This window comes from Microcaecilia unicolor, chromosome 2 (genome assembly GCF_901765095.1).
Source record: "Microcaecilia unicolor chromosome 2, aMicUni1.1, whole genome shotgun sequence".
In the NCBI taxonomy this organism is placed as follows: domain Eukaryota; kingdom Metazoa; phylum Chordata; class Amphibia; order Gymnophiona; family Siphonopidae; genus Microcaecilia; species Microcaecilia unicolor.
Window position 1 is genome coordinate 540,454,359 of NC_044032.1, and position 24,062 is coordinate 540,478,420.

Below are 24,062 nucleotides of genomic sequence, written 5' to 3' on the forward strand. Positions count from 1 at the left end.
CCTTCGGCCCTCCTTCCCTCCCTGTGTCCCGCCCTCATCTGACGTAACTTCCGCGAGGGTGGGACACAAGGAGGGAAGGAGGGCCGAAGGCAGGTGTTCTGCTGCCTGCAGCGCTGCTTTCACAGAGGTGAGACTGCGATTTCAATGCAGGGAGCCCGGCCCGGTGGCGGATGGAAGGGGAGGAGAGGCAGTGTTGGCGACCTCGGAGGGGGGTGGAGGGGGGAGCAGTAGCTGCGTCGATCTCAGGGGGGGGGACGGGGGGGGTTGGAGGAGGGAGCAGCAGCGTCGACGACCTCGGGGGGGGGGGGGGCGGCAGGGACGGCCCAGTCTCTTGGCGGCCGTGCTCGGCTCTAGTCCATGAAGGCTGCAAACAGCTTTGCTTTTCAGAAAAAAATAAAACCTTCAAATTAACCCAATTTTTAGACCAAAGGTGTGTGAGTATATTATCTGAATGTTTGTTATGGACATACGGGGAAGCATGTCCTTGTACTCCATGAGAAACTGCAGTTCAGAACATCTGGTTCAGTCTTGTGAGCAGTTTTTTTTTTTTTATAGTTAAACGTTTTTTATTGACATTGGAGCAACACAAACATTGTCATACAGGCTCTGCATGTAACGGCCATCCAGCCTCAATCTAAATATACAACAATTGCTAACTAACATACAGCATTTGTGAATTTTATGCCAACATTTATTACCCCATCAAATATACCTGTCTCCCCCCCACCCTCTCCCATTCCCTTCCTTAACCCCCCCTTTACCCCAGACCTGGAAAATCATTCAATAACAGCCCGTGGAGTTCACCCTGTATTTAAAAGTAAACTACGACCTCTATGGCTTAGACTTTGCAAATAAGGGCCCCAGACAGCCAAAAATGTGACTCTCTTTTTCTGTGAGAACCTAGATTCTCCAGCCTCCCAAGACACCAGCTGATGCAACTGGTTTCTCCAGTGCCAGTATGCCGGAGGATCCTTGACAGTCCAGTACTGTAAGATACATTTCCTGGCCAGTAAGCTCATCTTACGGAGCATTAATGTTTCAAAGCGGTTCCGCCCTCTAAAGGACCCCGGAATGTCTAAAATCAATTGTTCAGCTGTCCCCAGGATCCGTAGCCCCAGCCGTTCCTCCCCAAAACCTCAGACTTGTGTCCAAAACCTTTGCAAAGTTGGGCAGCTCCAAAACATATGCAGCATTGTGCCCGGATGTCTTCCACATTTGAGACAATCTGGACTGCGATTCCCTCCCATATGTGCTAGTTGAGCTGTAGTTACATAACCCCTATGAATACAGCGATAGGCACATTCTCTCAAGCGAGCATCTGATACTAACAGGGGTATTCGTGCTATCGATTTGGTGATATCCCATGATGTTACCACAACTCCCAATTCCTTTTCCCAAGCACTCCTCAGCTGTCTATATTCCCTGGGGGGGCGCCATCCTGATATTGTTTTATGACGCAAGGATATTGTGAGTTCGCCCTCACCTAATGAGTGAAAAAATTCTCGTACCTTTTCCCCCAACCGAGTTCTCAGAGGATCTCCCGGTAGAGAAGTGATATAGTGCCGCACTTGTCGTATAGCAAATCTATTCCCCCAGGAGTGACCTATCTTCCCCAATAATTCCTCATCGGTAAGGGGCTGCCCATCTTCACCCACCAGGTGTTCCAAATTAGAAATTCCCCGCCTAGCCCATTCAACAAAATGTCGGCTTGACAATCCTGGCAAAAATGCGCCATTCCCACATATGGTTATCAAATCCGTTGTTGTTGGGTCCCCCCCTAATTGTCTTATAAGCACTCCCCATACCTCTCGGAGCGATCGCAACATCACGCTTTTGCTTAATCCTTCCGGTAGATCTTGTGTTTTGTGGTGTAAAAGCGAAAAAAGCTGATAAGGTTCCCAAAGTGCTGCCTCCAGCGCTGTGGGAGTGTATCGTTGCGTATCTAAACACCAATCTCCTAGATAACGCAACTGGCACGCTTGATTATATAGTTCTAAATTTGGCATGCCCATTCCTCCTCGGCTCCAGCTGCCTACTAGCCGTGAGAAACGAACCCGTGGCTTCTTGCCTCTCCAGCAAAACTTTGATGCTAACTTGTAAAAACTCTTCAAATCTTTCCGTCGGAGCCAAACCGGAATGGTCTGCATCACATAGAGCCACTTGGGGAACAACACCATTTTAATCAAGTTTACTCTCCCTAACACTGATAACGGCAAGTCCATCCATCCTTGCAGCACCTGCTGGGTCTCCTCTAACAGCCAAGTAATATTAAGATCATATAACCGCGAGAGATCCATAGGCAACAAGATTCCTAGATACTTATAGGAGGTGTGTGCCTTCCTCAGAGGGAACTCGCCTCTCCACCGCCTCCACACTTCCTCCGAGGAGGCCAAGGCCTCCGATTTCTCTAAATTTAAACTGAGGCCCGCATAGTCTCCGTATTCGGAGAAGATCTCTAATAGAGCTTCCAAAGATTCTTGTGGGTCTGTTAAATGAACCAAGATGTCATCTGCGAAAGCCGCTACTTTGAAGACCTCGTTCCCTATCTTTACCCCTGCTACCGCTTTCTGTTCCTCAATTTCTCTCAACAAGGGATCCAGTGTCAGCACAAACAGTAACGGTGACAGAGGACAACCTTGGCGGGTTCCCCGACCTATTTCAAACTCTTTTGTCTCTATTCCATTTACCGATATTCTGGCCTTTGGCGTTGAATACAATGCTTTAATCCCTGATAAAAATCTATCCGTGAAGCCATATTTCTGAAGAACAGCATATAGGAAATTCCATTTTACTTTATCAAAAGCTTTTTCAGCGTCAAAGCTTATTAGCATAGAATTTTCCTTCCCTCGACATCTGGCTTCTAAGGATGTCAAAACCTTGCAAACATTCTTAGTGATTTTCCGTCCCCTTACAAACCCCACTTGGGAGTCGTGTATAAGATTCGGTAGAATTCTCGCTAATCTGTTTGCTAAGATCTTAGCCATCAATTTCACTTCATAATTTAGAAGCGAAATAGGCCTATATGATTCAACTAGTTCCGGGTCCTTCCCTTTCTTGGGGAGTACTATAATACAAGCTGTGTTTAAATCCGGAGGCATCCTTTCCTGCTCTATTAATATGTTAAACATTGCAGCTAGGGGCTCAGTTATTTCTTCTCCCATGATCTTAGAAAATTCCGCACGGTAGCCATCTACTCCCGGTGCCTTAAGCAGTGCGCTTTGGTTAATCGCCAGAAACACCTCATCTGATGTAATAGGAGAATTAAGTTGCTGCGCCTCTTGAGGGGACAGTGTTGGTAATCCCATCTGATCTAAGTAAGAGTCTCCCGATAGACCATCGTCCGGCGGGGCCTCATATAATCTTTGGTAGTATTGATAAAAACTCTCACTAATCTCCTTGTCCGTATGGATTCGTTCTCCCTGCCTCTTCTTCATAGTCAAGATCCTAGTTTTACCCTGTTTGGTTGCAATCAGGCGCGCCATCAAACGACCACATTTGTTCCCATGCTTATATAATTGATATTTATAATAGATTTGCGATTTAACTGCTTTATAATGAAGTATTTCATTTAATTTAGTCTGCAAGAGCATTAAATGTTGTCTATTCTCAGTGGAGGCCTGTTGCCCATATCTTCTCCGAGCTCTGCATACTAACTGACTCAACCTCAGTATCTCTCTATTCCTAGTCTTACATTTGTGAGCCATATAGCTGATGATTTCTCCTCGAAATACTGCCTTAGCCGCCTCCCAATACAGGACCGGGTCTTCAACGTGTGCTGCATTGTGTGCTTTATAATCCCGCCAGCTCTGATGTATGGAGGCCCTAAAACCCTGATCACGATATAGCTCCGCGGGAAACACCCATCTCCGTGCCACTCCCCTCTCTTCCTTAGGCACCCAGCTCAGTTCCACCCAGGCATGATCTGATATCACATCGGCTCCTATTTCAGATGTCATCACTGAATTGAACATCTGTTCTGAAATCAATAAATAATCAATTCGTGCCTGTGTGCCGTGTGCCCGTGAGAGGTGTGTATAATCTCTCCCCTGCGGATTGAAAATCCTCCAGACATCCACTAGCCCCACCTGTCGGCAAAGGTTAGGCAGCCCCCGAGAGACTTGTCCCATCTCATTTCTCCTAGCCCCGGTACTATCGATCAAGGGGTCCATCACCATATTAAAGTCTCCCCCTACTATTATGGGCAAAGATTTACACATTAACAGTCGCGAGGTGATCATCTTATAGAACTTCCGATCATATTGGTTCGGAGCATATACGTTGCCAAACAACATGATTTGGTGCTGTATATGAGCCTCACACAATAAAAATCTACCCCCTGGATCAGTGAAGGTCACCTCCACCTTATCCACTACCCCTTTTCGAAACAAGATGGCAACCCCCCCTTTCTTTCCCTGTGCAGCTGCGGATACACAATCCCCCACCCACCAAGTTCGCAATTTGGCATGTTCCCCAGCCGATAGATGGGTTTCCTGGAGGAGGGCTATATCGACTTTATGTCTTTGCAAGTGCTGCAGAATTTTTGAACGTTTAATTGGGGACGAGATCCCTCCCACATTCCATGTAACTATTTTTAGTGGACCCAGTTCACATAAGAAGTTTGTTCACAAGATGTATACCATTTACACAAGGAAGAGGGATGTCCCAGCCTCCACCCCCCTTCATGCATCATCCTAAGCCATGTTAGTTCAATCCCAAACCCCACTAGCCATATCTCCCAGGTCTCATTCCCCCCCCCCCCCCCAACCCCCCCCCTCTTCCCCTTTGTGAAACCCAACTGTCCCCTGAAACCCCATCATCCCTTCTACAGAACCCAAGTCTCTAAATGAGACCATCACGTATAACACCTCCTACCCCCCTCCCTCTCGTAAACCAACTAACACAAATTGCTCTTCCTCATCTTCCCTCTCTTCAGTATGTCTCTAACTTATGATTGTGTAACTTTTCCAATTAGTCCCAAAAACAGCATTAAACCAACTTCACAAAACCTTATTCCATAGTTCTTAGGCTTTCCCTCTGGTCTGCAGGAGGATCCTCCACAGCCCTCTGCAAGAACTTCCCTGGGATGGCCTTCGGCAGTATCACTCTGAGATTAATTCAAGCCGCTCAGGCAAAATCAACACAATTCTTTAGTGTAAAGGTTATATCTCAGTTCTCTGTGGTAGTCTGCTCAATAATCCCAATCCACTGCCAAATCCATTTTACAGCTCACGCCCCAGGAATTCTAGTTGCCCAAGAAATTCTCCTAGGCTTCCTTCTGTGATCGTAATCTTGCCGGTCCACCAATTCCGCTCATCAAGGTGGGCCTTAACAGCTTCCAATCTAATTAACATTTTGTAATCCAGTTTGTTGTATCCCTGTGTTCCTCGATCTCGTCTTCCATTAGATATCTGTTGATCCTCCACTTAACCTTTCATTCAGCGGTGTTCCACGGAGTTCAAAAAAGCTTGTGCTTGTTCGATCGTGGTATAAACTTGCGTGGTCGCTTGATAGGTGACTCTTAATTTAGCTGGATATTGCAATGCAAATCGAATTTTCTTTTCAAAACGTTTTGTGCAGATAGGAGAGAACTTCCTTCTCTGCATCGCCACCGCTGCCGAGTAGTCCTGGAAACATAAGATCTTTCTGTTCCCATATTGCAGCTCCTGATCTTTCCTCAAAGCCTGCAATATTGCCTCTTTGTGCGCAAAATTTAAGATTCGGCAGATCACCACTCTTGGACGTGCGGCTTCCGCGGGCTTGGGCCCCACACGATGTGCTCTCTCTACCTGGAGAACTCCTAGGTCTTCTGGGAGTTGTAGTTGCTCTGGCAGCCATTTCTCCAAAAATACCCGCAGATTTACAGTCTCCAAGGCCTCAGGCAAACCCACAAATCTCAAATTATTCCTCCGTGATCTATTCTCGAGGTCCTCAAGCTGTCCTTCATAGCTTTCCACCATGGTTTTAAGCTTAATATTTTCCTCCTCCATTTTGTGCACTTTATCTTTGAGGGCTCCATGACGTTGCTGATATTCCGCCAGTTCCTTAGTAAGCTGTCCCAAGTTTTCTTGGACTAGCGTTATTTTACTGTCGGGCCCCAAGCGCCAATCCAGTAAAGGCTCCATGGCGGCCGTCACCTCCGCCGCTACCTCCGCCACCCACACGGAGCTCAAGGCAGTCGCAGCCGGGCTCGCCGGAGCCGCCATTTTTTCCTCTCCGGCCCGCGTCTTTTCTTTTTCACAGCGAACGCTTTTCGTGGCCATGGATTCCTCCGTGAGTAGCGCTGATTTAATTACCTTCCCTTCTTGCTGCGGGCTAGTGCGCTTAGCAGTTCTTTACTGGGGCAATTTCCTGGATTTTGAGGGTTTAGTGGGTAAGCTGGCCGGAGCGGAGGTTTCAACAACCGCTCCTGGTCATGGCGTCACGTGATGTCAGCAGTTTTTTTTTTAAATCAAATGTGTGTGACATTCCTCTCTTACTCCTCTAGGCAATAGGACATATGCTATGAAAAGAATATAAAATAAGCCATCCTGAGTTAGAACAAGGTCTAACAAGATTAGCATTCTGTCCCCATAATTGGCTGGTCCAGGTGACAGACACCTGGCCGAAATCATAAAGCAAATCAAGGGTCAATAATCAAAGCTATTTAACCAGCCAGAAATGGCTCCAGGCTGGTTAAATCGCTTGTGATGAGCTATCCGCTGACATGTATTGCCACTGAATATCTCCACATTCTCCGAAGACAAGCAGGCTGATATTCTCACAAGTGGGTGACGTCACGTCGGCCCCAGAGGATTTTAAAGCAAAATCTAAAAATCTCTTTAACGGCGTTCCGTCGCGCGAGCGATCGCACCGCGCATGTGCGCACACATCTTCCCGCTCGCCGTGCAGACACGCCCCTCAGTTCTTCTTTTTCCGCGTCTGAGGAGATACGGAGTTCGTTAGTGCTTTGTGTTTTCTTCAGGTCCTCGGAGTTAAATCTCTTTTTTTATTTTACCCTTTTGGGTGTTCTTTATTTTTTCATTTGTACTCATGGCAGGCTCATTGTGGCTTACATATACAGGTACTTTTTGTACCTGGGGCAAGGAAAGGTTAAGTAATTGCCAGAGTCACAAGGGGCTGTGCCTGAAATGAGAATCAAAACTTATAGATATTTCTTTATAAGTTCCTTTTTTCTTTTTTCTTATTAAAAAAGAGTGTGCTGGTAAATTGTTATCTGTGGGCTCTTTCTCGCCAGCAAAGTAAAAGAGAATTCAGGAGGCCAAGCCCACATTTTAGGAATCCATTTGTTAAAGTCCCAAATTTATTAAAAACTTAACAAATGGCTCTCGAGAGCTGTGAGAGCTGCTCCAGCACACCACTGACTTTAAGCCTTGTACCCGCTGCAACCGGATGCATCGAGTGAGTCTCCTCCCACCTCGGCGCCTCCTGCTTTGCAGGTCATTCGGGCACATCGGCGGACGTGTCTTGGGCCAGATCATCTCCCTGAGAAGTGCAAGTAGTGTCTCAAAATGACGAGACGTATGCTACTTGCCAGGGATGCCCAAAGGAGATCAATTTTTGAGTCCGATAGAGACCGATGCACGCTGGGTACAGTGATGCATCGAGTGGGTCTCCACCTGCCTCCGCGCCTCCTGCTTTGCAGGTCATTCTGGCGCATCGGCGGACATTGGTACCATCGGTGCCCAGAGCTTTGCTCCCTCTGTTATGGAGGTATCCTGGCATCAGACGTCGGTCGGTGCCGAGAGCGTTGCTCCCTCTGTTATGGAGGTATCCTGGCATCGGACGTCGGTACCAGGTATCATGGGTACCATCGGTACCAGGTATCATCGGTACCATGGGTACCATTGGTACCAGATATCATGACTATCATCGGTACCAGGTACCATCAGTACCATGGGTACCATTGGTACCAGGTATCATGGGTACCATCGGTACCAGGTATCATGGGTACCATCGGTACCGGGTATCATGGGTACCATCGGTACCATGTATACCATCGGTACCGTCGGTGCCATGGGTACTATCGGTACCATCGGTCCCATCTCTGTTATGGACACGGTACCATGGGTACCATCGAGTGCCATTGGTGCTAGCGCCTCCTGCGGCATCTAGCTTTTCACCTGGGATTAGATCTCCTTCACCGATGCTGCCTCCGGTATTGGTGTTCGCAGCCTACTGGGTCGATTCTCCTTCACTGGAGTCGTCTGGAGAGTCAACTTCTCGACCCCGTCGTAGAGGTTACCGGGCCTCCATGTCGGACGGGTTTGGATCTGAGCTGCTCTGTCTGAGTTGTTAGCTCAATTCAATGATGGCTCATCTGATGAACATGAAGGTCATGGGGTTTTCTCTGCTGAGACTTCTCTAGATCTTCTATCTGTCTCGACACATTACAGTGGCGATTGTGAATCAGCCCAAGGCCCCAGATGCTCGAGGTCCTGGACTATCCATCTTCACCTAAGTCTTCTACCACATGATATAAGAAGACTGAATCCCAGTGTCGGATCCACGGGGAACCCAGTTTCATTAGGCCTCAGTTACCTCATGATTCTGCGGTGGTGGATTCTGCTCTCAGAACAGATAGGAGTTCTAAAAACTTGCTTCGGCGCCCCCGGGGCCAGAGCATACATCCTTAGCCTCTTTTGGGAGAACGGCGTACCAGGCTGGCATGATCGCGTCCAAAATCAAGTCCTGCCAGATCTTTACGAGCATTCCCACCGGAGCAGGCTAAACCTTTTCACCAGGTGGTCAGGTAGCACATGGTGTGTCGCAGGTTCCTGTCCAGGGGCATTTTCGACACTTGTAATGTAACATCTAGATTTCTGCTCTGGGTATAGTGATGCACAGACTCTCATGACTGCGTGCCTCTCACCTGGAGGAGGGGACTCAGCAGAAAATTGTAGATATTCTGTGCATACACTTCCTCATCTCGGAAGTTCGTTAAAGGGAAGAGAAGTTTTCCTTGTGCCTTAAGGGATCGTATGTATACTCCTGCTTCTCGACAGCCGGTTCAGGCTATGCCACAGCACGCTCGTTCTAGCCAACGGCGTGCACCTAATCAGGCCCCTGCAGCTACTCCGCAAAAACCAGGGACTGGTTTTTGACTGGCTCCAATTCAGCATAGCCACCATAAAAAAAAAAAAATGTCCGTACCGGCTAATCTGCCTGTCGGGGGGAGGTCTAACTTTTCTCCACCAAAGGTGGCTTCTTGTAACCTCCAACCGGTGGGTTCTTCAAATAGTCCGGTTAGGATACATTCTCAATCTGGAATCAAACCCTCCACATTGCTCATTGGGAGCTTAATCCTTTAGCTTCCATCACAAGTGGGTACTTGCAGAGGAACTCTCCGCCTTTCTCAGCGCCAATGCAGTCGAGCCCGTTCCACCAGGGCAAGAAGGGTTGAAATTCTATTCCAGGTGCTTCCTTGTGGGTTGCGTCCCATCATAGACATAAGGGGCCTACACAGATATTTGGTTCAGGATGCTTTCCCTGGGCATCCTTCTTCCCATACTTCAGGAAAACGATTGGCTATGCTCTCTGGACTTACAGGATACTTATACCCAGTTTGCGTCCAGAGTATGTTTTCCTAGTGCCTGGCTGTTGTTGCAGCGTCTCTTCATGGACTGGGAGTGCATGTGTTCCCTTAACACGATGATTGCCCGTCTCAACAGATTACAGCACAGTAAATATTGAGACTTCTAGGCACATGGCTTCCAGAGTTCACGTAACTCCCATGGCACATTTACACATGACATCCGCTCAGTGCATCCTAGCTTCCCAGTGGGATCAAGTTCAGGGTATCTGGAGGATGTGACCCAACTGTTCACCAGTTTTCGGAATTCCCTTCAGAGGTGGTCAATTCTCTCCAATTTGATTCTGAGGCGTCCCTTCCAACTTCCTCAGTCACAAAAGCTGCTGACGAAGGTTGCATCCCTCCTGGGGTCGGCTATCCAACCAAATTATTCTAATTTAACCAAACAATCGGGTTGCGATGTACTCGATAACAAAGGGGTACTGGATCTTGCCCTCTGAGTCAGGATGCCATGCAGATGTAGCGTTGGGCCCGTCAACGCGGCATGTTTTCTCCAAGCCACTTATCTAGTTGGCGTAAACAGCAGTCTGGCCGACAGGCTGAGCAGGATAATGCTGCAGTCATGGTTGTTGAGCATGGCTGTAGCTCGAAAGATCTTCTGGGAGTGAGACACCCCCTCAGTGGATCTTTTTGCCACTTAGTCCAATCACAAAGTCCCTCAGTTCTGTTCCAGGCTGCAGGTTCACGGTAGGCTAGCATCGGATGCCTTTCTCCTTCATTGGGGGACAGGCTTTCTGTATGCATATCCTCCCATACCTCTGGTGGAAAAGACTTTGCTGATTCTCAAGCAAGATTGTGGAGCCATGATTCTGATCGCTCCCTTCTAGCTGCGTCAATATGGTTCCCTCTTCTTCTGGAGTTGGAATGTTTTCCAGCTCTCATTAGGCAGAACGAGGGGGCACTTCTACATCCCATCCTCCAATCTCTGGCTCACACGGTCTGGATGTTGAGAGTATGGATTTCGTTGAGTCTTCCAGAGAGTGTCTCCCGAGTCTTGCTTGCTTCCAGAAAAGATTCCACGAAGAGGTGTTATTCTTTTTCATGGAAGGGGTTTGCCGTCTGGTGTGACAGCAAGGCCCTAGATCCTGCCTCTTGTCTTATACAGACCTTGCTTGAGTTCTTTCTACACCTGTCTGAGTCTGGTCTCAAGACCAACTCTGTCAGTGTTCATCTTCATGCAATAAGTGCTTATCATCAACGTGTAAAAGGTCAGCCTTTAGCTGTCCACTTCATGAGAGGTTTACTTCTCCCCCAATATTGAGAGAATTCCTTGTATGTGTCTAGGGGGAGTTATTTCTGTTGGGCTTAGCACCCCCAATAATTTTGAAAATTGGCTCTTATGCTTCGGTCAAAGCCCTTATCAATCCTTCTCCAGTATCTTGGGGTCTCAATGTCGTTTTCATCCAGCTGCTGAAAGCTCAATTCGGGCCACTGGATTCTTGCCATCTGAAGTATTGGACCTGGAAGGTCGTTTTCCTTGGTAGCTGTTCCTTCAACTCGTAAGGTCGGTGAGCTTCAGACTCTAGTAGCTCAAGCGCCTTACCTTACTTTTCATCTTAACAGAGTAGTTCTCCGCATGCAGCCAAAGTTCTTACTGGCGGTGGTATCGGATTACCATCTGATCCAGTCAATTGTCTTGCCAAAATTCTTTCTCCCTCATCTTACAAGCCCTGGCGAAAGCAAGCTGCGCACTTTTTACGTGGAACGGACGAGCCCCCTCAGACAGTCCGCCCAGTTGTTTATTTCTTTTAATGCCAATAGAGAGGAGTTGCTGTTGGAAACCGCACCATTTCTTCTTGGCTAGCAGATTGCATTTCCTTCGTTTTTGTCCAAGCTGGACTAACTCTAGAGGGCCATGTCACGGCTCAGAAAATTAGAGCCATGGCTGAGTCGGTGGCTCATCTAAGATCAGTCACTATTGAAGAGATCTGCAAAGCTGCGGCGTGGTCATCAGTCCACACATTCACATCTCACTACTGCCTTCAGCAGGATAGCCGACGCGACAGTCGGTTTGGGCAGTCGGGGCTACAGAACTTATTTGAGGTTTAGAATCCAACTCCAACCCTCCTAGGCCCATTTTTGTTCTGTTCCAGGCTACACTCATTTAGATGTTTCTTCTTTTCAGGTCAATTTTTATTCTGGCCTCGCCGTTGCAAGACTCAATTGACCACTGTTTGTTGTGTTGTGTAAGCCTGGAAGCTAGGGATACCCCACTTGTGAGAATATCAGCCTGCTTGTCTTCGGAGAAAGAGTAGTTACTTACCTGTAACAGGTGTTCTCCGAAGACAGCAGGCTGCATATTCTCACAAACCCTCCCACCTCCCCTTTTGGAGTTGTCTCCTTCATCTTTTGGATTTAACTGAGGGGCGTGTCCGCACGGCGAGCGGGAAGATGTGTGCGCACATGTGTGGTGCGATCGCTCGCGCGACGGAACGCCGTTAAAGAGATTTTTAGATTTTGCTTTAAAATCCTCCAGGGCCGACGTGACGTCACCCACTTGTGAGAAGATGCAGCCTGCTGTCTTCGGAGAACACCTGTTATAGGTAAGTAACTACTCTGACTTCTAAAGTGAAAGCTGGCTATTTTGTGGGGCAGTCTGGGGCAAAGTTAGCACTTATGTGGTTAAGTGCTGATATTCAACACAAATGCCTAAGTTAAGCGGCCATATTGGACCGCATAAAATTTAGTCCTGTATTTATGTGGTGCATCTTAAGATTTAATGTGAATAAATGCAGAGTCATGCATTTGGTCTGCAAAAACCCAAGGGAATAGTACAGTTTAGGTTGTGAAGAACGTTTGTGCACAAAAACGTCCAAATCAGTATTTTCGAAACCTATTTTTAGGCATTTTTCTATGAAGTCCATCAGAAGTACGTCCACATCTCAAGGGGGTGTTTCAGGGGTGTGTTCAGGGCTGGACTTGGGTGTTCCTACCCTTTATATCCATGCACTTTCATACCTACGCAGTAATGTAATATACCAGTATGGGATAATAAAGCAAAACATCCAAGTTAGATTGTGTTTTTGTTTGTTGTACATTATTTGTAATGTTTAAGGCAGCACTGATTCAAACTCCTGAAATGCCTCATTTTTCTTTTTCATGTGACTTTCCTGGCAGATTAGGGGAGGATCAGCAGTGTAACATATACTCTGATCGTAATGTTACAAAACCTTGGAATCTGGATAACTTCTCTGTTCTACCCATCAATGATTATAAAAAAAATAATTCAAGTCAGAAGGCTCACTTCAGACATCACATAATCAACTTCCTGCTTTTATTTGTTTGACCTGGAAATTTTTTCTTCTACTTCTTTGGGTTTCCACCTTAATTGGAACCAGACCTGGGATCGGATATGAGTCCTTCATTCTCAACTGCTTGGGGATTTTTCCTCATATTTTATATTTCCCCCTCCCTAACGCTTATTGCCCACCACAAAATACATAATTTGGTTGTTGTAGCAATAATCACAGGCTGACAGCCATGCACCAAAGTTTCATTTGGAACTGTGTTTGTCATGGGTATGCATCTGACTATCAAGTGTTATCCTTCAGCAATGTCCATGACTCCATTGTACACCCTACTGGGGCATTGAACAGTGCTTCTGCAATCCCAAGCAACTCAGCGGGAGGCTGAATTTGAGCACAGCACATGCCATCTGAGCCATCAGGCTATTTCAGAAATGCTGTTTTATAGTGACTGAGAAACTCCATAGCAGTAACTCTGGGTCTTCTCTATGATGTCACACACACACGCAAATATATATTCACCTTTAGCTTCAAAGAAGAAAAAAAAAATCTAGAAATACTAACATATTTTGTTTTTTCTTTGTAAACAGTTAATGTTGCTATGGATTATCTTCTGGAGCTGTCAACAGCTGCTAAAGGAGCAGTGCTATCATCTTCTTTGGACTCGGGGTTTGATTTTGTAGCTGCATCTCTGAATGATATCAGTGAGGAAAATTCTACTGGAATCAAAGTCGCAGAAAGGAAAACTAGTGCAGAAGAGAACCTGTCACCTCCCGATGGGCTGCTTACTGCAGAGTTAGATCCCTTGATACAGAATTCGTTTGAGATGTATGGTTTGAATCATCCACAGTTCAGTCCAGACTCTATGCCACAATTCAAGACTTTGGACCATGCTCTGGAAATTTGTGAGCCGCCAGATTTGGTACAACCCAGTTTGCATTTTAATTCACTCCCTACTGTACAGAACCAGGCAGACAATAATGTATTTGAGCATTCTCCCTCTATAACAAATTCAGAACAACACACCAGTTTTTACTCTGGTCAGGTCAACACTGCTGTGCATAGTAGAGCCAGCATGTTAGTTGATGCTGGACTGTCTGCAGAGGAACTGGATAGAAGCAATATAGTGGAAGAGGTCAGTGGAAACTCTGATGGCACCCTGCACAGAGCTTCAGATCTCAAGGGTCTTTGTCAGCCCTTGCAAGGAACACTAGGTAATGCCAGTAAAAACTTGGAGCCATGTAAGGATGCAAGCTTGCAGAAGCATCGGCAAGAGAATAATGACTTGCAGAGAAATATGGAGTCGAGCACCAAGCCATCAGTGCATACTGATTCATGCCTTTCACAGCCAGAACATTTTGCCAAGGTTTCAGCAGTGCCATGGACTGCCTGGAATCCCCTGGCCTGTGAATTTTATCCAGCTGCTGGATGCTACAGCTACAGCTTTGTGACACCAATTGCTGGAAGTCCTGTGCAGTGGAAACCTTTTTCTGACAGAATTTTTGTACAGGGAGTTCCTGCCTCTCCAGCAGTCTCTTTAAGACCTTGGTACAATAGTGGCACTTTTGCATCAAATGTATGGGGTCAACCAAATGGAAGACAAAATACGCAATTTCACTTGGTGTCCCCACGCTCTGTGGTTCCAAATGTGAAGAGAAAGAAACAGTTCTCAGGCAAGGTGCTTGTTCTACTCAGAGGCGTTCCTGGCTCAGGAAAATCTACTTTGGCAAGGTCAGAACATTTCACTGTATGCTTGTGACAAAACTGTATATTAAAAAAAAATGTTCAAGAAAAGTATTAATAGACACTGTGGAGGTCACAGAGCAGATGGTATTTAGACCAAACTTGAACTTTGATCCTTGAGGGCCGCAAATCGGACAGGTTTTCAGAATTTCTCCAGTAAATATTTATGAAATGGATTTGCATTCCCATTATCTCTGTTATATGCCAGTCTATTTCATACATAATGAATTTATGTGAAAGATTTGCATATATGAAGGGTGAGCATACAGATTTAACCCATGCATATTTACTGGGGAAGTTCTTAAAACCTGACTGACTTGCAACCCTCGAAGACCGGAGTTTGAGCACCCTGATTTAGATCCTAATGCTAAATAGCCTATCGCAGCTCTTCTGCAGTAAAGTTCATTAAGAGTCTCTCCTTTTGGGGCAGTCTGATGTCTTAGTGGGAGTAGCACATGCTTTGAAGGAGAGAGCCTGATTCCTTGTCATAAGAGCTGAGGTTATTGAAATGAGACAGCTGTAATTCAAACAGAGGAAGAGAAGAAAGAATGTTAGAGATTCTTCTTTCTAGTGAGACCAGTTTTCTGAATCTCCACAGGTGTGAGCAAAACAACTATGCAAGGAAGTTTATTTGAGCCTTCAGTTTATTTGCCTTTGTATTCAGAGGGATAGAGGGCCTAGGGATCAGGGGCGTAGCCATGGGTGGGCCTGGGCCCATCCATATTCATCCCAGACCCACCCAGCAGCAACTGGCCCGGCCCATTTTCAGTGGTAGAATTTAGGAAGCCGGCTGAACAGAAAACCATCCACTGTCGATCCCTCCTCCGCTGCAGCAGTGAAGTAGTGAAATTATCTGCGGACCCTCCCAGCTGTGTGTGTGAGCAGACAACGCATCTGCAGCATCTGAAGATCCGTAGCTGGGGAGATGTCATCCGTTCTTCAGACTGCAGCACAGGACCAGCCGCATGCACGCTAACAGCTACAGCTCTGCAGCATCCTGCTCCTTAGGACACAAACTTATTGTTAACAACAAACAGAAACCCGAAGTTTGTGTCCTGAGGGGTGGGAGGCGGAACGCTGCAAAGCTGTTAGCGGGCATGCAGCTGGTCCCATGCAGTCTGAGGAATGGATGACATCTCCCCATGGATCTTCAGGTGATCCAGTGGCAAGCACTAATGATGGGCTAGTAGGATTGCAGGGGAAAGGAGCTGCTGCAGTGTACAGGAAGATAAGAGAGCTGAAGGGTGGGTGGCTGGGCAGGCAGGAAATATGACCTAGATCATGTAAGGGTACCAGGGTAGTGGGGAATAAGGACATAGGAGGGTGGAGAAATAAAGAGGAGATGCTAGATTGGAGGGGGAAGAAAACGGCAGAGAGTTCCATAGTTTAACTATTCGTTGAGTGAAAAAATATTTCCTCCTATTTGTTTTAGAAGTGTTTCCATGTAATTTCATTGAGTGTCCTTTGTACTTTTTGAAAGAGTGAAAAATCGATTCACTTCCACCTGTTGTACACCACTCAGGATTTTATAGACCTCAATCATATACCTCCTCAGCCGTCTCTTTTCAAAGCTTAAGAGCCCTAATCTTTCTAGCCTTTCCTCATATGGGAGAAGTTCCTTCCCCTTTGTCATTTTGATTGCTCTTCCTGGAGCCATTTCTAATTCTGCTATATCTTTTTTTGAGATACGGTGACTAGAATTGAGTGCAATACTCAAGGTGAGGTCACAACATAGAGTGATACAGAGACATTATGATATTGTTGGTCTTATTTTGCATCCTTTTCCTAATAATTCCTAGCATCCTGTTTGCTTTTTTGGCCACTGCCGCACACTGGGCAGAAGATTTCAGCGTATTGTTTACAATGACACCTAGATCTTTTTCTTGAGTGCTGACTCCTAAGGTGGACCCTAGCATCAGGTAACTATGATTTGGATTATTCTTCTCAATATGCATCACTTTCCATTTGTCCACATAAAATTTTATCTGCTATTTGGATGCCCAGTCTTCCAGTTTCCTAAGGTCTTCTTGCAATTTTTCACTATCTTCTTGCAATTTTTCACTATACGCATGTGTTTTGACAGTTTTGAATAGTTTTGTATCATCTGCAAATTTAATCACCTCACTCATTGTTCCTTTTTCCAGGTCATTTGTCATTTGTAAGTAAGTTAAATAGCACCGGTCCCAGTACAGATTGCTGCGGCACTCCACTATTCACCCTCTTCCATGAGAAAGAGGGCCATTTAACCCTACCCTCTGTTTTCTGTCCAATAATCAATTCCTACTCCACAGAAGGATATTGCCTCCTATCCCATGACTTTTTAATTTTCTCAGGAGTCTTTCTTGAGGAGCTTTGTAAAAAACTTTCTGAAAATGCAGATATACTACATCCTCACCTTTATCCACATGTTTATTTACGCCTTCAAAGAAATGAAAAACTACCCTTGGCTGAACCCATGCTGATTCCGTTCCATTAAATCTTGTGGAATTTATTGGTGAATCCATCAGATCCCGGAGTCTTACTAGGGGTCAGAGTATGGATTGCTTGAAGAATCTCTTCTAGTTCTATGGGCCTAGAAAGTCTTTGTTGGGCTCTGTCTGACAGCCTGGGTAAAGTAACCTGGTCTAAATAGGTGGAACTAGCATCCTCCGAAGGACAGATATCATGAATATAGAGCACCTCATAAAACTGCTGAAACAGTGATTGCAATTAGGTGGGGTGCGATGCCACTTCACCGTTATCATCTTTAAGGCTAGAGACATGTGCTTGGCCAGTCTGTTGGTTAAGCTTGTGAGCCAAAAGTTTACTGGCCTTATTACCGAATGTAAAATGCAGCTGATGAACCCATTGAAGCTGCTCAGAAATATCAGCCAGCTGTAACTCATATCTCCTGGTGGAGTTTATGCACTTGGCCTAATAAGTGAGGGGGAGGGAGCTGACAGAGTAGGCCCTCCACCCCCACCAGTCATTTTCGTAATAGATCCTCCACCAGATAATGTTCCTTCCGCACGTGGGCCCTCAACGCAATAAAATGCCCGTGCAAAATGGCTGAGGCCTTCCCACAAGATGCCTGGTGAGACCTCCCCATTATCATTTAGCTGGATATAGTCCTTAATCTGACGTTCGAGCTGTAGGACATAGGTCATGGCTGATAACAATGTATCATCCAGACACCAGTACGGTGGAGCCCTCGATGCCAAAGGAGGGTGGAGCTGTAACAGGACCAAGGCATGATCCAACCATGTATGAAGCACAGTTTGGTGACCCTGAACATAACGAGGAATCGAGGTATCACCTAACCAAAAATCAGTTTGAGAGAAGGAATTATGAATGGAAGAGAAGTATGTATAATCTTGTTGAGCAGGATTGGCTTGCCGCCAAAGATCCGTCAGTTGCCATTTTGCAGGAAATGCATGGAGAAGCTCACGGTCAATCTGCGTGTACTGTATTATCATTGTAGAATTATCTAATTGAGGGTTCAAGGTAAGGATAAAATCTTCCCCCACCAGCAGTGACCCTTCCCCGTGTTTCAACAATAATTGATCTATCTGGTGAAAAAATTCCCTATGGTCCGCATTGGGGGCGTATATGTTCAGTAGAGTATATTTCTGATCCCCTAAAGAAAAAAAAAAATAATAAAAATCACCCCCCTTTTATCCCTTACAGTTTTCTGAATTTGCCAGGGTCATGAGTCATTGAAGGCTGTCACCCGCCCCCCCCCCCCCGAGTCTTAGTATCATCACGATTAGAAGCAAAGTATATGAGAGGATATTTACGATGATGTTACAGATGTTCATGCACTGGTTTTAGATGTGTCTCCTGATCCAGGGCAATATCCACCCCTAGTCGAACCAACTTCTGAAAAAGGAGCTTGCGTTTCATAGGAATATTCAACCCTCTGGCATTCAGGAGTGCTAATGTTATATCAGACATCAAAGCAAAAATTCATGGAAATGAGATACCCAAGCGGACCATGCAAATTTCTCCCCCTGCCCCCCCCATTTCCAAAATCCTCCCCCAACCCATATACTAACACATTCAAAGTATCCCCCTCCTTTTCCCCCCTCATAAATCCAAGATTTCCCACCTATTAAAGGAGAGGTATATAATGAAGGAAATTAACCCCAACCCCCCCCCCCCCCGCCCACCACACAATCCACAAAATAGGAGATAGCATTGAGCTAAAAATTCCCCAGCAACCAGTGAGCAAACTCATAAGTACTGCCACACTGGGATAGACCAAATGTCCATCAAGCCCAGTGTCCTGTTTCCAACAGTGGACAATCCATGTCACAAATACCTGGCAAGGTCCTGAAAACGTTCAGTACATTTTATGCTGCTTATCCCAGATATAAGCAGTGGATTTTCCCCAAGTCAATTTAATAATGGTTTATGGACTTTTCCTTTAGGAAGCTTTTTTTTAAACCCCGTTAAGCTAACTGCCTTTACCACATTCTCTGGCAACAAATTCCAGAGTTCAATTACACGTTGAGTGAAGAAACATTTTCTCCAATTGGTACTAAATTTACTATTTTGTAGCTTATTCGCATGCCCCCTAGTCCTAGTATTTTTGGAAAGAGTAAATAATTCACGTCTACCCGTTCCACTCATTTTATAGACCTCAGCCTTCTTTTCTCCAAGCTGAAGAGCCCTAGCCGCTTTAGCCTTTCCTCATAGAGAAGTCGTCCCATCCCCTTTATCATTTTCGTCACCCTTCTCTGTACCTTTTCTAATTCCACTATATCATTTTTGAGATGCGGTGACCAGAATTGAACACAGTATTTGAGTTGCGGTCGCACCATGGACCGATACAAAGGCATTATAACGTTCTCACTTTTTTCAAAACAGGACAGGAAAACCTAGACAATCTGTCCCAACTTACACATCAAGGACAAACCTAGACAATCTGTCCCAACTTACACACCAAGGACAAAGTTCCAGAGTCCACAGTTCTCCCTAAACATCCAGCCAGCATATATCGTCCAACAAAAGCCCAACAGCTCAAGTAGACCTATCAAGTAAGTTGACCAGCAGACTGGTGGCGCTGCAGGCATTTATGTCCCTTTGCCACCCTTTGCCACTTAGGGTGCGTGGGCAAGGACGGAGCAGATCTAGCCTTACTGGAGGTTGGTGTTGCCATCATCGGACCCTCCTCTGGCAGGACCTTGCAGGCCTCAGATACTGATTTAACTTGGTGCATGTGTCCATCTTTGTAAAATACAAGAGTAAAGGGTGTCTCTATCGGTACTGTATAACCATCTCACGGAGCTTCGCTATGACCGGTTTCAAATCACCTGATGCTTAAGGGTAGCAGAGGCCAAATCTTCATAACTTTTCACATGGTAAGGAGTCCCACCGGAAATTTCTAGCTTGGCGGGCTGCTTTGAACGCATGTTCCTTGAGCTTAAAGTCCTGAAAACAAGCAATGATATCCTTGGAAAAATTGTTCCTCGTGGGGCCCAAGGCCCTGAGGGATCACTTGAGGAGGACAGCACTGGGATCCAGCAGTGATCCGATGTCCAACAACAAGGAGTTAACCAGCCGCTTCACCACTGGCTTACAATCTAAGTACACCTGGGTTTCAGGCAAACCCCAAAAGCGCAAGTTATACCATCTAAGTCTAATTTATCAGCCAGCTATTGTTGACCCAGGTGAATGTCTGCAACCTGTTGGTTCAATGAGCCCACTGCTTCTGACTGCTCATCTAATTGGCTCTCCACCTCCTCTTGCCGATTGCCAAGATCCAAGATCTCACCTCACAGGTCTTCTCCCAATGTTGCAAGATCTGATCAGACTGCCCTAAGGTTAGTCCTGATTTCTTGAAGCCTTTAGTTCGAGAAAAGGTGCTGCCTCCATCACTTCATGGCCATCTCCCAATATAAACATATCCCCGGGTGACGATCCCCCCGAGTGCTTTGAGTCACGCGGAGCCGCCGGCTCCGGGCCTACCATTCGGTTTGTGACCAACCTGCCGGTAAAGGCATACTGAGATAGATTTGTTCACAAACTGATTGCCAACCGACATCCATGCCTTTAAGCAATGTTTTCGCCACACGAGCTAGACTGCAAATGTTACTGGACGCAGGGGAATTTCCAAAGAACATCGCGGGTGAGCGGGAGCTTGCTCCTCAAGCAGCCATACTGCTTGGTAATGCTCCACGATGGTATTTTTAAACAACGTCTACGTCTGATTTAAAGTCCTAACCTTTGCGTCTGATCCTTTCAGCTTTTTTTATTTTACTATTTTCCTAATTTTGTCATAGCCATCCTTTCGAAAATTGAATGCTGCTACGTGCAAATGCATGCAAAAGAGGGCCGCCCACTTTCCTCCTCTGGGTATTGTTGAGCCCTTTAATATTTCTAATTCATGCACCAGGAAGATAATTTAGATACTCTGAACCGCTTGCCTTTATTGGAAGCTTGTGAAGAGTAGCCAGATTCAGAGTACATACTAGTGCGAAACTCAAAATGGTGCTACTGGCAAAGAAGCAAATGTACCCCTTCAGCTACACTTTCCTTCCCTCCTACCCCCTCTTGCATTCTGGGCATTCGCTGAAGAGCTATGCTTAACGCACAACTCTTCAGTGCATGCGCCAGACACTATCCTCCCGTGGATCTCCCTAATCGTCAACACTAACAAAGCATCTAAATTTGCATGTCCTTAACATTGAGCATTAGGGAGTTCCTTAGCTGTGCTGTTGTGGCGGTATTTTTCCGGTGCTGTTTAGAACAGTTCCAGACTTTTGAGCATCTGCCAGTCAGGAAATAGTTCTCCCAAATGCTCTGCCAGGTAAGGCATAAGAACATAAGTGTTGCTATACTGGGACAGACCGAAGATCCATCAAGCCCAGTATCCTGTTTCCAGTAGTGGCCAATCCAGGTTACAACTACTTGGCAAGATCCCAAAACAGTACAATACATTTTATGCTGCCTAAATTTACTGTTTTGTAGATTCATTCCATGCCCCCCTAGTCCTAGTATTTTTGGAGAGAGTAAACAATCGATTCATGTCCACCCATTCCATTCCTCCCATTACTTTATAAACTCCATCATATCTCCCCTCCCCTCAGCCATCTCTTCTCCAAACTGAAGAGCCCTATCAGTTTTAGCCTTTCCTCACAGGAAAGTCGTTCCATCCCCTTTATCATTTTCGTCATCCTTCTTTGTACTTTTTCTAATTCTACTATATCTTTTTTGAGATGCAGTGACCAGAATTGTACACAGTATTCGAAGTGCGGTCACGCTGTGGAGCAATACAACAGCATTATTATAATCTTATTTTTGTTTTCCATTCCTTTCCTAATAATACCTAACCTATTTGCTGTCTTAGCTGCTGCTGCTGCACACTGAGCAGAGGATTTCAAAGTATCATCAACAATAACACCTAGATCCCTTTCCTGGTCGGTGACTGCTAATATGGAACCTTGCATCACGTAGCTATAGTTTGGGTTCCTGTTTCCCACATGCATCACATAGTACTTGCTCACATTAAATGTTATCTGCCATTTGGGTGCACAGTTTCATAGGCTCGTAAAGTCCTCTACCAATTTTTCCCAATCCTTTTGTGATTTAACAACTTTGAATAGCTTGCATTGTATCTCTTTGATGTTAGTAACTACAGTTTGGACTCTTTTAACTTCAGTGATTTTGTTTACACAATCTTTCTAACAGTGCAAATTTAATTAAGCATATGTTATTGGGAAGCACCACATCTTACTTCCTGCTGTTCTCACTTCACACCTAAAGCTGAGGCACCTGCAGGCAGATGATCAAAAGCCCCACATTGTTCCAAACAGCGCTCTAAAATAGTGCTGGAACAGCGCGGGGCGCTATTAGACCTAAGATCAGAGATAATGCATGCAAATTTAAGCAGTGCAATTATCTCTGATCACGGGGTAGAAGTGTGGGGGAATTATGCCTGAGCATGCGCTCAGCACAATCCTTCCGCACTTGTTTGACAGGTCAGGGCTGTCAAAAGGTCAAACCTGTCAAACACAGGGGCTGGAGGTCCAGCGGACCACCAGGCCCTGACTACTCCTGCCCCGAGCAACGGGGCTGGAGGTCCAGCGCACCTCCGGTCCCCCCGACGATCACTCCCCCCAGGTTCAGGGAGGGCTGGAGATCCGGTGGGTCTCCAGCCCCCCCAACCCCCCCAGCAAATGGTCCCTGGTGGTCCAGTGGGTGCCGACCAAGCCCACCCCCAGCGTTAGGGGGGCTGGAGGTCCGCTGGACCGCCGGTCCCCCCTCCCCAACCCCCAGCATTGGCAAGGGTTCTTGTATGATGGTGTCACTCCATCCGCCGCTGCCCGCCTGCCCCCCTACCTTGGTTGGAGGAGGGATGCAGCCTGCCTCCCTCCTCTTCCTTCGACGCCGCAAACGGCGGCGCCCAGCCCTGCCCAGCACATCCTGGGATGCGCTGGGCGGGACTACACACCATATAAGGGAGTTTCTCCTTTATATGGTGTGTAGCCCCACCCAGCGCATCCCAGGATGCTCTGGGCAGAGCTGGGCGCCGCCATTTGCGGCGTCGAAGAAAGAGGAGGGAGGCAGGCTGCATCCCTCCTCCAACCAAGGTAGGGGGGCGGGTGGCGGATGGAGTGACACCATCACACAGGGACCCTTGCCGATGCTGGGGGTTGGGGAGGGGGGACTGGCGCTCCAGCGGACCTCCAGCCCCCCCTGTCGCTGGGGGGGGGGGGGCTTGGTTGGCTCCCACTGGACCACCAGGGACCATTTGCTGGCGGTTGGGGGGGGGGGCTGGCGGTTGGAGGGTGCTAGCGGTTGGGGGGGGGCTGGACCTCCAGTCTCCTGTCGCTGGGGGGGGGGGGGTGGTTTGCGTTGTTGGGGGGAATGGGGGCCTGCCAGCATGCAAATGCAGTTGAGGATGTCCAAAATTTGGACGTTTCTGTGACGGGCAGTTGAGGATGTCCAAAATTTGGGCGTTTCTGTGACGAGCAGTAGAGGACGTCCAAATTTTGGACAGTTCTGCAATAGGCAGTTAAGGACGTCCAAAATTGGATGTTTCTATGAGAAAGACGTCTTTCTCACAGAAGCATCCACTTTTGGACGTCCTTAACTGCCCATTGCACAACTGTCCAAAATTTGGACATCCTCAACTGCCCCGTCACAGAAACGTCCAAATTTTGGACATCCTCAACTGCCCTCGCTGGCAGGTTTGCTGTAGGGGGGAATGGAGGCCTGCCAGCATGCAAATGCATGCTGGACAGGGCTCACCGCTCCTCCCCAATGATCTGCAAACCTTAACGCCAGCTTGGAGCTTTGGCGCGCTGGTCGCTGATCTTTGGGGGTGAATGTGTTAAGGGCTGATTAGCATGCATTTGCAAGCTACTTGCGCTAAGTCCTGTTTAGCATGCATTTGCATGCTACTTGCGCTAAGAGCCCTCAACCATGTTTCACGCGCTCGAGGGCTCTGATCATGGGGTGGTAGCAAACGCTAGTATGGCACTAACAGCCTCTAGCGCCGG

The 24,062-nt window shown here is 46.8% G+C and overlaps 1 protein-coding gene across 2 annotated transcripts in view; it reads left to right on the forward strand.

Annotated features, from left to right (window-relative positions):
• N4BP2 (NEDD4 binding protein 2) overlaps positions 1-24,062 on the forward strand; it is a 274,364-nt gene that overhangs the window by 40,784 nt on the left and 209,518 nt on the right. For both annotated transcript variants that reach the window (XM_030191320.1, XM_030191321.1), the window contains exon 3: positions 13,425-14,565. In XM_030191320.1, the coding sequence (XP_030047180.1) occupies positions 13,425-14,565 (1,141 nt within the window). The remainder of the gene's footprint in view (positions 1-13,424; positions 14,566-24,062) is intronic.